The sequence below is a fragment of the Struthio camelus genome, chromosome Z, assembly GCF_040807025.1.
Source record: "Struthio camelus isolate bStrCam1 chromosome Z, bStrCam1.hap1, whole genome shotgun sequence".
In the NCBI taxonomy this organism is placed as follows: domain Eukaryota; kingdom Metazoa; phylum Chordata; class Aves; order Struthioniformes; family Struthionidae; genus Struthio; species Struthio camelus.
Window position 1 is genome coordinate 62,937,773 of NC_090982.1, and position 16,651 is coordinate 62,954,423.

The 16,651-nt window shown below is 35.0% G+C and overlaps 1 protein-coding gene across 2 annotated transcripts in view; it reads right to left on the minus strand.

The window, feature by feature from the left end:
* Positions 1 to 1,658: 1,658 nt before the first annotated feature.
* Positions 1,659 to 16,651, minus strand: part of LOC138064474 (AP-3 complex subunit beta-1-like) — a 161,430-nt gene continuing 146,437 nt past the window's right edge. For both annotated transcript variants that reach the window (XM_068927288.1, XM_068927287.1), the window contains 2 exons: positions 15,470 to 15,608; positions 1,659 to 2,424 (listed from right to left, as the gene is read on the minus strand). In XM_068927288.1, coding sequence (XP_068783389.1) covers positions 2,271 to 2,424; positions 15,470 to 15,608 — 293 coding nt within the window. In that variant the 3' untranslated portion in view covers positions 1,659 to 2,270. The remainder of the gene's footprint in view (positions 2,425 to 15,469; positions 15,609 to 16,651) is intronic.

The window sequence follows — 16,651 nt, forward strand, 5'->3', positions numbered from 1 at the left end:
GTTCAGGTTCCTGAAAGAGCTGAATTTTACTGCATGCATAAATATTTCACTATTTCAATGTGTCCTAACAGAAAGTTTCTCCCCAAATCACTATTTGGGAAAAATGAGCCTAAATTTTCAAATCATACTGTCAGTCCAGATATCTGTATCAAGAATAATCGATTCAACTGCCCAAGTTACAAAGTTTTGAAAATATGAACAGCAGAAATTCTAAAAACACCCTTAGCTATAGACATCTTTCTTGGTTTGACTATTAAAGTGCATAAAGTACTCGAGAGAGACAGAAACTACTCAGCAACGTGTGTGACTTACATAGCAATAATACATTTTCTTCTGATTTATGGCGTGGTACAAGAAAGCATTTTTGTTTGCTTTTTTCCTTCACAAGGCAAGCTGAATGTTCAGTCTTTTCTTAGGGAGCATGATTTTGCACCTTACCCTCAGTACCTTCTCACTGAGTCTTGATATCAAATACCCTCTATGTTAATACACATTTGCATTAATGATAGATGATAGTATTTTCTACAGTGAATAATTTTTGATAAATTTGAATAATAACTTTTATGTATTTTAATAATAAATATTATAGAAAAATATTATTAATATTTTTATAATTAAATATTATTGCAAGATTAGGCCTTTAGAAGATAATGTAAATGTCAATTAAAAAAAAAAAAGTACGTTCCTGTTAAGGGCATAATATTCTTGTTGCTTTGTCTGAGAAGTACCAGTGTATCTTGGGCGCTTCTGAAACCTAGAAGTGCATTTCTTACTGAAGTACAACTTCAATAGTCTAAAGAATCTCTACAGAATTTGCTAATACTACTCTTCTTATACTGTTGGAGCTGCATTTTAATTCTGCTTAGGTGACAGACCTATTCATATTTTAGAAGCTTTTTCCAATATGCAGTAAGGCAAGATTTTTGATGAAGCGATGATGAAACTATAATTCGGAAAGCTAAACCAAAACAGCACCGCTTAGTCAGCATCAAACGACCTGGTGGCAGGTAGAGTTAATCTGAGTATTGCTGTGTCATGAAAACAGCCGCAGCACAACCATGAGTTACTAGGGAAAGCCAGGTTAGCAGCGAGGAGAACTGACCTGAAATGACAAAGCCTAGCATCTTCAGTTGCACCATATAACCAGAATGTGGACGGCAGGTCAAAACCAGTAACACAGGTTACAGAGATGGTAGCAACAGATAGAAAACTGGATACAATTGAGGTTGTACAGCTGTTGATCTCAGTGCTACATTGGTATACATGGCTGTGAATTTCTCTTTACTTCCAAAGCCCTGGTTTGTGCCCAGGTAGGAGGTAATTTAACCTTAGCCTATAATAGAAATATGAAACAAAGGTTTGAATAATTTATTGAGTTAGGTCTTTGGTCTTTGCCACAAGACTCTCTTCAATCACTGTTTTATGAATGGGCCATTCTGAAAATAAGTAAAAGTGGTTTTGTGAATTTATTAACAAAAAATGTAACTGCATATCAGAAATTTAAAACTGGAGGACAAATACTGGCTGCTTTGGCAAGAACAATTTGCTCACGCATATGTAGCATCCCACCTTGTTAGTATTTACTTTAAATAGATCAGTTATATGTATTCCTAGTTATCATCATTATCCGTTCTTTATCAAAAGAAGAGAGAAAGAGCTCCTGCTCATAGCACTACTTTATTGGCATCTTAACACAAATATTTCAGAATAGGACAGTAAGTGGGAACACTGTTCTTAATAGATTAGTTCAGTTCAGGTTTACAAGCATTTTCAGAAAGCAAACACCATTTTGCTGTACCTATTGTATTTTTACATTTATACGACAAAAAACGCTGAACTGCGCACCTCTTTGTAGATATTGCTGGAACCTCTCTGCCATTTTAACTCACTTTACCAGCAGTACGATTTCCCTTGAACTTTATTATCCAGTATTTGTCCACTACAACAGGGAAAAATGAAGGGGAAGAAAGGGAATGGGGGAAGGGAGAAGAGAGGGAAGTACTAGAATAAAACAAATGGGAAATAAATTAAAGAGTGCAGATAACTGACAGTAAAATATATGTTCTTTGGTTAGCAAGCAGAGAAAAAGGAAAGGACTTGCATACATGATAGATACACACTAGCATTCTAAAGCAGAAGACAAGAATGTCAAGAGTGTATTCTTCCCCCACTGCCAGATGGAAGGGCTATTATTATAAATGAAAGGCAGCAGTAGTGGATGCCAGGCACTTTTGTTGTGTGCCAGATTCTGAAGTCCAGATGTAAGCAGGTTACCCCTGGGACAGGACAGGCTTCAGCTCCCGCAGTAGAACAGAACCAATCACGGTTTTCTCAGTGTTTATGATGAGCTGTGCTGTAGAGCTCTCCTTCAGCTCCACTGTGACTAGCATCAGTGACCCACTGTGCACAGTCTTAGCTGCAAACCTGGAGAGGAGGAAAAAAAAAAAAAAGAAAAAAAAAATCACTGAGGATCTTAGGGTCAAAGACTACTAATACTCCTTTCTGCAAAAGTTAAAGGAGCTCAAATATAAGAAAAAGCCTCTAAATCATTAATCCACTTCAGAGGATAAATCATAACACCCTCCTGCCCCCAAATTCTTCAGAAAGAGAATTTGTTCAGCATTATGCAAATATTTTAGTATCAAAGGACAAACAGGTATAATGCAAAATTATTATTTAATTTGAACAATAAAATATATTTAAATCAAAGCATTTAAATTCTGATTCTTCTTCAGTTCCTCTACAATACTCAAAAATTATTTCAGTGCACACTGGCAACTTGAATTCAGTTGTATGGTGAATTCCAAGGATAATCTTCATTATTTGGTACCCAAAAGGAAATGCAGCAAGGCCAAGTGTATTAAAACACTTCCAAAAAGCCAAACTGTTATACCTTCAGAAAAGTGCATCTTCCTGCCATCTCATGAATTAATGCAACTTTGAAATATTCGTACTTATAAATGTCCAACACGATAAAATGAACTGATGGTAACAGCTCAGTCTTCTGAAGGCACCAAGCCATTCTATCTGTGAACTTATGTCCAGAATATTAACCATTTTTTAAATGACTAAATATTTCTAGGTATTTTACGATTAAGTATTAGAAGGACCTGCAAAACAAGCAAAAACCTCCCCAGATAAACAAAAGTTAGGACTAAGGCACCATTACTAAATTCCAAGACATGCAGAATCCACTAATTACATGGAATTAAAAGCAAAACTAGCCTTTTAAGCACTACAATTGACTGAAAAGCCATTTTAGGCACAATGAACTTCTGTCAATCCTGTTAATTCCTTCTGCATGCACAGCCAGGCCCCAGAGACAGGAAGGAAGAGGTTGGCAACAGCCTCGTCTCCCAGGCTCCACAAGGAGCACCCCATGCTTGCTTTTTTTCTTTTTTTCTTTTTTTTTTGGCTTTGGCGGAGAGGGGGTTACTTGACAACAACAAAGTTGCTGCACATGGGCTTTTGAAAACACTAACAAGTGCAGAGCAGGTCTGCGACCCAGGCTGACCCCACTTTGCAGGGCCAATCTCCGCTCCTCTGCCTGAATGACACGTGTCTGAATCCGAGCCATCTGCCTCAATTTGCGCAACATCTTCAGCCACAATAGGCCCCAGTTAGCCCTGACAACAGCTCACCATACATAAAAATAAAACCGCCGGGCTGACAGCACGCTGTCGGCTATTCAAGAGCAAACCAACTGGTCAGTGTCTCATGTCTGACAATTAGCATGGGCCTCGCCAAGCGCCGGGCCGGGCCCTTCGGGATCTGTTTAATTACCATCAACACAAAGGAGGGAGTTTATCAGGAGATACTCAAAAAACTTCACTCCAGACTTAATTAAAATATTAGCCACTTAAGCAGGAAGCAGGTTCTCTTCAAACGAGAAGTAATTTCTGTCTTTTTTCTTTTTAAACTAAGCATATCAAAATCTCATAACCCATTATACTAATTAAGGAAACATGGGGCACTTCTCTAATGCCACCCATCACAGGTCAATCTATTTCTTTTGTCCAGACCACAGATACATTCAAAGACCTCTCCCTTTAACAGGGGATTCTAAACCAACATTGCTACTATGAAAAATAACTACTTAGCTAGTTACATCAATGATTTTGTCTATTTGCACTGCAACGTAAAAGATCACCGTTTCTCTTGTTGATTTTCACGAGCATAATTATATAAACAATAGTCTTATTAGTCACTTTATTTACTTAACAGTTGTGTCTTGGGACAACAGAGAAGCAGATTATGTCTGAGTATGCTCATAAAAAGGTTGGTCGTTGGCACTCCTGCTGTGTTGCATCGCCTCAAGGTTTGATTATACCCTCTTTTATTAAAAACTGAAAGTGATACAAAGTCAGTTCTCTGATAAAGGTCAGGCAGCCTACACATCAGAGATCAGTTTTGCTCTGATATTTTTATATGTGTATTTACAAAATCAGATAGGGAGATCAAGAATACTTTTCCACACCTCTGAATAAAATACTTGAACTCAATTAAATGTGAATTTGTACGTGTTCTGCAAGACAGAAAAGTCTGATACGCAGATAATTTTACACAAAGTGTTAGAGCGCATAACTAACGTTGGCTGATGGCTTTATTTCAGAAGTCACCAATCTGGAATTACTTTGTGAAAAAAAGAATTGCAACAGAATGAGATGACTTATTTTCACCATTTACAAAAGATGTACAGAAGAACGACGCAATGTGTTTACCACTGATTTTGAGCTCTGGAACCCAAACTTTCTTCCCTAAAATAGGGAAGATAATGTAGTCTCCAAAGAGAGTTATAACACAAACATGTTTATACAGTCGCTGAAACTAAATATAGCTGTTAAAGGATGAAGCAAGTGACTTTGGGTTAGCGACCAGTAAAACCAATTTGCTAATTACTACATGTCTTAAAAACACTACTGTTGAATGTTTTGGGTAACGCCTGATTTTTAGACTAAGCATATGTTACTGTGTTGTATATGCTTATACTTACCATAAGCTGAACTGGATTTTTACAAAATGTCTGTTCTGCTCAACTAAGTATTTAGATCAGAAAGCCATTCAAAATCTTTCAAGAGCAAAAATTAATCACTCTCTTTAAAGCAGGTATTTATTTTTTGTGAGAAGCTGTGGGAAACCTTTTTTTCCAAGAGGTCAGTAACTGTTTTTAATTTTTCTGAAAGTTGATACTTCCTTGAAGGTAATAATTTGAATACTAAAAACATGAACAAATATATTAAAAAAAAAAAAATCAGACTTCACATTCGGACCCAAATAAGCCTTGGAAACTACTCTGCAGTATGTTAAAATCTAATTTGTAATTGGTTATTTTGCAGGTCCAAAACAGAGGTTTGTCATTTGAACAACTCTTAACATAAGATGTTATTTATTACCACGGTTCTGTTGCCACAAAGGGTACATGAGTGAACATGAACAAAATGGTGAAATGAGAAATGGAAATGAGAATATCATTCAGAAAACAAAACTAAATATTTACTAATAGTTTCAAGGTGTCTGTTTTGGCTATACTGCAGCTATTTTCTAGTTTTCTTTCTGATAACATTACCTGTGAAACTGCTTTCATATATCATTAAAAATATTCAGAAAGGTTTACAGCTGTTTGTTTTCCCCATTTATAAAAAAAATGGAGATTAAATCAAATATAAAACTGTAAACTGCATTTGCATATTCTGAGTTTTTCCAAGTGATCTTTTTCCTTTAAAAACATTAATTATTCTGTGGGAACGGGACATGGAACAAAAGAGGAAGAGTTCACGCATTTACATAAATATAGTATCTGTCAGTAGGTAAGAAAATATACATCAATTTCTAAATCACCATCAAGAAAGCCCGATATATTTTCAGAAAGTTATCCAGTCTTTCAACAGTTAAAACCAAGTAGATATTCTTGGTCACTTTTCATAAGAATAATATTTGTTAATACTTGTCATATAAATATTTGAGTTATAGCTGTTCAGAATTCCTACCAAAAGGAAAAACTGGAGCGTCAGAGTGTACAATGTGATAACATTTCCCAAACGCTGGCTTTGTAACGGTGACTACCCTACCTACAGGCTAAGGGTTATTTTCCCTTTATTTGTAGACAGATGATAGCTACAACATACAATAGAGGCATTTTTTATTTGGAAAGGTTATACAAATTTGAGGCCAGGAAATAAAGAGTAACAAAACAGTCACTCTAAAAACCTGGTCTTGAAAATTCAACATTTGAAAAAGTAAATTTACAACTGAACGCTCACCACCAGGACACTTGTTTAGAGCAGAGCAGGGTTTGTTACACATAATTCAACAGCACTAAAGCAGGCTCTTTCCTGTCGGGCACTCTTCCTAGTCCCTGATTTTTCTATTTTAAGTTCAATTTTCTTTTCTTTCTTACCAGAAACAAATGGCCACAGAAGGCAAAACTTTTTTTTTCTTTTTTTTCTTAAAAGATCTCGCACATGAAGCCTTCAATTACTGCCTGCTGAAGCAGACAGAATCCTATTAGTAAGAAAGACGATCACAAGATGCAATGCCCTGCCCTAGCTGTAGAAAAATAATTAGTCCAAAGTTGACAACTGTGTAACCCAAGTTATGCAATGAATATATGCTAAGGAAAAAAAACCACTCTGAATTAGTTTCCAATTTGTTAATATAAGAATGAATAACTATGAAGTACATTCCAGGGTATCAGTTGGGCAACAAAAACATTTATAGTTTCAGTACTCTGAATCTTTAACTTACTCTGATAAATTCTATCTACGTACAGGTTTGACTTTATATCTAACAATTTACCTCAAATTTGGCTAAACTACTAATTACTTGTGTCATTTCTCTGCATAAGTTTCAGAATATGAAAAAATATTTGGAATAGCATTACTATATATTACTTCTGATATGGAGATACAGTAAGTTTAATACTAAAACAAAAGCAATAATATACTCAAAAGAGACCTGGTGATTTTTATTTCTCAGGAAAAAAAGTTATTTAGCATTGCTTATTAATGTAAACATTAATCAAATTTTATAATTAAAAATGGTATTCAAATAATTTGACATCATGTTTTCTTTCCTTCCCAGAACATTTCATGATATTTTAACCTTTTTCTTAAAGCAAGTTGTTCAAGATGCCTAATTCATTACCATAATTAACTATTTTGGGGCTTAATTAAAACTGTTTGAAAATAAATTACACTCAAATCTGTATTCCATTTTTATTATTTTGAATTTTATTGCCAAAATAGATTTTTTTGAGTTTATCCTCGGTTGCCATTGAGGATTTGCACTGCATCTCTAACAAAAATGTGGAAATGCTAAAGAGTCCTCAGAACTTACTGTCCAATACACAGAACTAGTCCACATGTTCAGAAAGATGCTGCATGAACTTTTTTTTTTAAAAAAATTTTCCAAATATTTACTTCTAGTTCACTAAACTTCATCATTTTTACCCATAGCTATTTATACCTCCTTCCCGAAACTTCAACAAGCTAAGAACTTGAATTAAAACATTTGCTCCTCACATGGAAAATAATAATTGCAATACTCGATCTATTTTTTTCTCATCTGTTCTATTCATTTTATTTTTCCTGATCAGGTATTTAATATGCTAACCATTTGAGAATTACATGCATTCACCTTTTAAAACAGGTTATAAATTTTCATTTGAAAAAACTTAATTCCAAGAAAATAGTTCATCTTACAGAAATATATTCAAATGTAAAGCTTGCTCAGAGGTCTTCCAAATCAAATATATTCTTCTGTTTGGTTAGCTTCTTAAATGTTAAATGTTTGCTGTTTAAACAATTGACTCAGAAGGTTCCTGTTTGTTTTTCAAATAAGATGCTCCAAGTATTTTTCAATTTAAAGCATTCGGATACAAAAGCAGTGCTGTCCTCTAGTGGACAGCAAACAAGCTCAGCTAGAATAATCTATTTTGATTAACTTCATATCCCAAATAACTCACTCTTGTATACCTTTAAAAAATTAAATGTGAACTTAATATTAAAGTTATTTTTAAACTCTGTAATCTACATACAAGTTCTTTAAATACAAAAGTATATTTAAAATGTTCAAATGCCTTAAAATGATGCTATAGACAGGCATCTTGATCAAGTATTTTATACCAGTTAACCAAAACCCTTCATATGCTAATAATATGTGAAAATTGTACTAGCACCTACAGTGGCCAGTTGTTAGCAGTGAGAAAAATCTCACTTACTGAAGCATATATATTTATTTATTTATTTATTTATATTTATATGTATATATGTGTGTGTGTGTATGTATATATGCATATATATACATATGCATACATTACAAGCTACTGAATGAGTAAATTCATATTTAAAAAAAAATGCAGATTTCTTTTTACCTAGGAATAAAAATGTTTACCTAAGAATAACAGCTAACCAGAAAGACTCTTAGCACCGGTTGACAAAAAAAAGAAGGTGGTTAGTCTCGCTGGGTCATTAACAGCCTCAACATTTTTTTTTTATCTGCAATTATTTTTATCATAAATAAAGAGAGTTTTAAGAGTTTACATCTTCCAGCTCTGGAAAGGCGAAGGCCAAAAACACCTGTGGACAGGGATACACCATTCCATTCAGAATTCTGTCTCCTACAGGCAAAGACTAACAGAGAAATTGTTTTGCCTAGGGTATTCAGCTTTCTAATTAATTCCTACCAGAGAAATTAGGAAGCAAAAGCAAGGCTGCATGCCTATTACAAATTTATTTACTTAGCTACCCATTGCAGCTCCCTCGAAAAAGATGACTAGGCCCCACAGCTAAGAAACCATGGAAGCAGAGCAGTCCACGTAACTGCTTCAGAGGAGCTACTGCCAGAGATAGAGTTCCCTTCGTTTGAAGCTCTCAGGCCAATTATAGTAAAAACCTTAGAAAAGGTTTCTGTGGGCGGAAGTGTGGAATAGGTCTTTTAGAAAGTATTCCTGGATTTATAGAACCTCTTTGTCAACTAATGAGAACATATATTTGGATTCCAATGGAATAACTATGAATAATTTATACTTCTCATCAGTTTCTACACTGGCTTATCCCCAATAAACAGGTGATATCTCCTCCTTTCTGACATGCTGGAAGTACCTTCAGTTGTTAGTTACGGTAAGCTGATGGGACCCGATCATCAACCTTCTGCCTGAGAATTCTTCTAAATTCAGTATAAATTGCAAAGTGATACGCATAGAGAAATTTTCCAGATGGACCCTTTCAAATGATCTTCAGTACATACATACATGTACAATTACACACCTTTTCTCCCCAAATTAAGTGCTGCTGGAATAAAAAGATGTGGGGAGGAAAACTGATTACTAAGCACACCATTCTCTGATAATCAAAACTGTCTGTAAACAAAACCTTCTTTCCTTTGAGGATCAGTCTGCCAATATACCATAAATAGGACATGACAGGTTGCCAAATGATAAAAAGGGGCGAATGCAACCAGATTGTCAAACTGATGCACAGGGGGCATCAAAAAGCGACTTCAGTTGCAAAAGCAACTGAAGAACAAGTGTTGATCCTTGGATTTCTGTGTGTAGATTGTGTGGTTTCTTTTCTTTTTTAAGGCATTTTATGCAAGTTTCTATAATGGATCTAATTGCTTTTATGTTCTTCAGGATTTCAATGCCAATCTGTTGCAATGTGCTTACTGTCTCCTATTACATGATTCCCACAGTATGTTTTGACTGAGCAAAAACATAATGTCAGCCCCACAGAAGACAGGTGGAAAGTAATTTACATCTTGTGAAACACTTGCTTATCCACAAAATTATACAGGCCATGGGTAGCCCAAACAACAATGCACTGCACAGTGCACGCTCTGAACAAACTGGTGCAACTATATGGTGTAGTCAAGTGTCACTAAAAACATGCGTCCCCGAAGCAGCACAGCCACTGTATGCAGTGCTGTGCTTGAGCTAGTTAGACCTGCCCCAGCAACGAGGAGTGCAGTTTTGCACGTCTTGTTTAAAAGCTAACTTGTTTGCTGCTCACTCAGGTGTTTATTTTCTCATCATGCTAAGAGATAAGAAGCCTCCTTCTACCAATTTAAGCGTTGGTGATCTATAGAAAGAAGAGATGGCTATTGGAATGACCACTTTAAAGGTTGCAAAAGAGAAGGATATTAGACTCACTGTTTCAAAAGGTGAAAAAGCAGTCCTGAAGCAGATTAAGGCTTCGGTTATGAAAACAAAGAAATTGAGGTTTGGTTTTCTCCAAAACTTGAAAATATCCCATGCTGTGTTGTTAAAATTATAAATTTTATCACCTCAAATTAGAGGACTTAAATTAATGCTGTCATGTGTCTCTTAAGAGTGCTGGCCAATGGTTAAGGCCATCCTGATGAACTGTGGAACAGAGATATGTAGATGACACTATGGTGACTGTTTCTTTCTAGACCAACTCTATCCTGTTACTAATTGTGGATTCCTTCTAACATGCAAGGACAGCAATGGACTAGTTCAAAAGACTAGTAAGCTAGCTAAGGCTAAGTAAAGTCTCTTCTTCATATCTGTTCTGTCAGGTTCAGACTTTTATCTCACTCGCTGCTTGGGCAGTAAAAACTGTGGAAAAGGTGCTCTAAATCACCCCATTTTGTAGAACTCCAGGCATTGAGGGAACTAACATACTACAGTACAATGCATACTGTTTACGACACGCTTGAGGAGTGAAAGGCAAAGAGACTGCTGGTTCAAGGAGGCCTGATTCGCCATTCCATTACACACTGATATATTCTGATATCAATGCAATCACACAAACATAAACAAAGTGAAAGAGTAAAGAATCAAATACAGCGCACAATCTCAGCTCTGAATAGACTTTTCTGCTGTATGCTATTGCCAACACATTAAAGAGCCTTTTGCAACATTTTGGAGGTAGTAGAAGGAAGTATTTCCTATCTACATTTTCCATGATTTTCTTTCTGTCAATTTACCTTGAGATGCCTTTCCTTTACGCAATAGGATTAATAGGAGACAGTATTTTGACACTTATGAGAGGACCATGATATCCTCATTTACCATGCAACTCTTTCCAACTTTAAGCAAAGTCTACAACTAATCTTTCCATTCTATCACCTCTACTGTCTTCTGCTATATTCAAAGTGGAGCAAATGAAGATTATCTATCCTGGTGGGATATTATGGAGCTGAAAAGGAATAAGGCATGAAGAAGTCTGAGGAACTTTTAGAATGTTCATCTGATAGGAGTAAGCAACACATCTCGACAGTAAAGCTAGCATGAAGAAAGTCTCTGAATAAATAAGGCTGATACCGGTGAACAAAATATTGAAAATCTTGAGTTGAGTACCGTCTTCATCTCATCACATTTTGAAATAGAACAGAAGAGTCTAGAATTTACTTTTGATGTATGAAGCAATGAATGTTATTGTCCAAACGGAGATAGGGAGCTGAAATGATGGTCCATAGAAGAGTCAACTTTGAAGGATTAAATATCCTCAATTATCCTCAATGTATCCTCTTACGTTGAAAAAGGAAAAAATTTTGGTAGACTCCCTGCACTGCCCTCCAGCAACAAACAGCAGACACGCATTCAACCGAAAAGTACTACTTTGTCCCAAAACGTGGTTATTCATACTGATTAAACCCCTGTAGGAATACACATTTTGCTTGAATACTTTGCTTTCAGTCTCTTTGTTTTTAGATATTCAAATGGTGACCATGGATGTGAATCACAAGAAAGAATCTTGGGGCCTTAGCTGATTCTTCCTAAAGTCACATGGGCAACATCTAGTTGCTCCTCAGCCCACTTCCACCCTTCATCTCTTAAAATACTTTTAACAAACAACAGTATTCAGAATACTGAAAGAGCTCTCTATGCTTTAAGAGTTCTGCTTCAATAACTACAATCACTCTTGCAAAACATTTTAAGGATATGCAGCTTTTACTGCATTTTTTACATTTAAGGAGAAATACTTCCTGCTCCAAAAAAATTCTCTCTTAAAATATCTTCCACATTTTTGTATATAGTAGAATTATTTAAAACTGAAATAATATTTCCCCTTGGTAACAAAAGCAAGAGATAGATATACAAAATAATTAAATCCTATGAAGAATATGAGCATGCAGCACATGTAGCTTTACAAGGCCCAGAGATCTAATAGCTTGTGTAAACTCATTTTAGGTGCAGGTAACTACACTTAAGGAAAGTAAAATAGTACAGCAAATTTACTTTGCAAATATATGAATGTAAAGATGCACATTTGTGTTCATTTGTCTACAGAGTTCAAAATTTTTGCATTTATCACTTATTTATCATAAGAATCATTATCATTTATCAGAAAATAGAATCTAAAATAGCTGTATTGTGTGTAGAACAAAATGTCAGATAATAGTTGAATTCACATTTCAAGTAGTTATAAATTCAGTAGCCATATGATAAAGAGAGAAAATAGTGGTAAGAAAGTGTCACTATACTGTGATATGGACTGACACATAGCTGATGTATTTGACAGGTTTACAGTTATTTCATTTTCATTTGTGAGTACATGCTATTCTGTTGATATTTGTTTCAAGTATTTATTTTCAAATCTTCATTATATCTGCCCTAACGTTTTTATTTGGAGCACAAATGCAATCCTAATAGGGTTATCCATTTAAGGACCAGTAATTAGGCCCCACCAATATGACATGTTAAAACATCTTTGTTGTGAACGCAAAAAATGCTTAGACTGAAGAATCTCCCCCCAACTCCCCAGGAAACCCCATCCCACACCCAGGAAACATGGGCCTTTTCATGCTTATTAGATATGCCAGTACTAAACTATACAGTTTCATTTTGAATGAAACTATTTCATTACCAGGCAATATAAATTTCTTGGTTTTAGCAGTCATTAAGTAGTAATACTCAAGTTGGGAATGACCAACTGAGGGGTTAATATAATTCGTGCTGCACAGTGCAGAACAATGTCAGTTTGAAAACAGTATTTCTTTTCCTGTGCAAAGGGGTATGTACTAAGCACTTCCAAGAAACGCACTCAAGTAGTCCTCACTGAATAGAATGACAAAGCACTGACATAAGTTCTTTTATAAATATATATATATATATATATGTATGTATGTATGTATGTATTTTCCCCAAATACCACTTGCAATAAAGCAAACAAGATAAATGGCAATACTATGGAAGAAAAAAAAAAATCAAAATTTCACTTTTATCATATTTTAGTAGAATTCATAATTGCTTTGTTAAGGTTAAAGCGGTTATTTTATCATCCTGAAATGGTGTACATGTCATATAAATAAAACAAGGCACACTTCCTGCATCCATGAAATTTTGCAAGAGGCTCCATTGTTTTTTACTCTCATGATAGAATTGATTTAATCAAAATACACATACATTATATAATGTATATACATTTATATAAATATAAAAATACATTTGTTTAGTTATTTGTTTTAGAGATTGAGAAGGTCCTCAAATATTCATTTATCTAAATCTAGGATGAACTTTAATGTTCACAACATCAATTAGCTAAAGTTTCCGTTCCTGTTCTTGGTAAAGAGTAGGTGCAACCACAATTACATTGCATCTATGAACTCCAATTACTTTGGTGAAGCAAGTGAAGGGCTATTTTCTAAATGCCCATTACTACTGGGCATTTTTGCTAAGCCATTTACGTTATAAAACTTATTTTTGCACAATGGGTGTTAAAAATACAAACTATTCCACAACTACTATGGCAGACTGAATACACTTAACTTTGAACCAAAAAAAAACTTGGACAAACACCTGAGATGCTCCAGAGCTTTCTGAATACTTCAGGCCTACCAGAGAACATGCCTTCAACCAGTGTCCGCAAAGGAGTGCACAAAACAGCAAGTACCTCTTCAATTTAAATACAGTTGGTCATAGATTCTCTTTGGTGAAAAACCTCCTTTTTCAGAAGGGCAAGAGAAACCAAGATCAAATTAGAAACTTGACTACAATCATACAACCTGTGGCTGAACTAGGAACTGAGCTTTTATTTTAGATAGCCTTTTTGAGACTGTCACAAAAACAATCCATCCCTATGCACTAAGTCTCATGTGATGGGTAGAACAAGGATGGAAACTACCTGCATACTGCAGACACTTTAGTCTGTTCTTGATTGACACTCTCACCTAGTGTTTGAATTGATGTTGAGAACGCAGGCTGTACAGATCCCACAGGGATGCAACAAATGAGGACTCTTTCACGGAGGAGCAGGTGTCAATAGTGACAATCATTTCAGTGCAATCGCACAAGCTGTATCATGTTTTTACGATGAAACAGAATTTTATCATTGACCGTATCAAATGCATAGGAAAATCCAGCTGGGTTAATGTTAATGCAATGCAATACAAATGCCCAGCAATGCAAAAAAGGCCAAATCCAAAGGAAGAGAAATACCAGGTTATTAGTCCTGTGTAACCTACGTGATTCTTACCGTTCCAAACAGCCATCTCAGTCAGCAAAATTTCTAAGACAAACATAGAAGAGGTACTTTAAACTTATCCAAATAGCAGAATTTTAGGGGCTCACTCATCCTCTGGAATAGTTGTAATAGATGATAGAGGAGAGGTATTTCTCTACTGATTCTATGACCACATCTACAGCTTGCAATAATGTCTTGCTGTTGTTATCAGTGTCTACTCAGTCTTTCACTCATGGCATTTTTTCTGTTTGTTCCTGTCAAAATCGAGAAGTCATACACATTCATGGGACTAGATATTTTGAGTGAATCACATTAAAAGCTGTCATTAACCAACAGTCATATTGATTCAACTGACATTCTATACCACAGCCTTTGGGTGAAATGGATTGTTCTACAAGAAACACCTGGGATTAAATAGGGCCAATGACTTTCATGGCTGACCACAATTATTTTTTCCCTTGCACATAAATAGAAAGGAGAAGGAAGTGTTTAACTCGTTTAACTTAAAAAGCATTTAAAAAAAATCTTCATCCAACTAAAAAAAAAAAAAAATCAGATGCTAGGTTTAACTGGCTGGATATCACAGGGCAAAAATTTATGTGGAAAAAACCAAGCTTCCTCTCACAGATGATAAACCAGAGTAAGTCTGCTCGCTCACTTTTGGAAACAGAAGTCTCCAAAAAAAACAAAAACAAAAACAAAAACCCCCCACCAACACATGGAAGCTCCTGAAAGTATTATGCTTTGAGAAGGCTATCTTTTTCCATTTGAAACAAAACTAGAAAAGAACAACTCTCCTTAACAGTGTACAGTAAGGTCTAAGATATCTGATGGACTAAATATTTTAAATAAAGAGCAGACTAGTACTTAGGCTCAAGTTAATACCTAGTTAGGAGTCTATGTTACGGTGTAAACTGGGCACCTTATCTGTTAAAGCAGTGGATAATAAAATTGCTCCTAATATTATAGAATGTGGCTGAATTTTGAACTAACTGAAATTAATATTAAAGGATGCTCTTGCTGAAAATGACATGTAATCTTACCTGTGTATGTTATCTTGACCAGAAGGGACTACCCCCAGGTTTGCTGCCTTCACTACTCTCTCAATTATTACAAGACTAGTAGAGTTCTGTGGAGCAACAGCTATTGTAGCAGATGTCTCATTCATTCCTGTCAGCATCCCTGAAATAATAAGTATTTCATTAGGAATACTTTTAAGATTTGTTTGCTCATTAAGCAGGAAACAAAAATAAAAGACTTCTAAACCCAAAAAACGTTTACATTGAAAGTTAAATCATTCCTCGAGAAAACAATTTTATAAGAAATTACATAATTACATTTAACATATTATTTGCCTTATTATAAACAAATAAATCAGAATAAATAACTGAACAGTGATATGTGTGATACTAATGCAACTGTGAAACCAAGACGGTTCTTTTTCGCAAAATGCATAATCTGAAAGAAGAATGTAAACATAGAAATGAAATATTAAGTAAGATTGATCTGGAAAAGTCCAGCTTAAATAAGACCAAATACAAAGACACCTTCTAATCTTTCAATCATACAACCACAGTAATTAATTATAATTTTGTATCCAATTGCTAAAAATAATCTTCAAATTTAGATAGTAGTCATCAGTTCAATTTAATTCATGAAGATAAAGTCATCACATTAGAAACTGAGAAATTCAGTTGGAATCCATCTCTTTAAAATGTCATGATAAACTATTTGATTAAAATAATTTGAACATCACTACAAAATGGAACAGAAGTGTCAAGACTATATCCAAACATATGACTGACAAAAAAAAGTTAAGAAAGAAATGTCGTTCAAGGGCACTGTAACAAAGAAAACACTTTTCTTTCCTATCAACATCCGTTGTTTAGGAGAGTGATTTGCAGGACGTTCCTGTTGACTGAAAACCAAGCAACAGTAACTACAATTTAACATTGTGTGCGTACTTTCACATTAGGTTCATAATCTAAAAACACAGATAAACAATGGAACCTAGTACTTTAGGCAGAAATATCAAGCAACTGAAATCCACAATAATATTAACAAATGAAACCAATGCAAAACTCTCAAAAGGCTAGTATTTTAGGGGTGTATATACATTTCTCATCCGTAGCGAACAGCGCTAAGATGCTTAATACAGCAATTAAAAAAACTAAATCGAACATTTAAATGCACTAGAACCTGCATTAGCTGCTGTCACAAAAGAG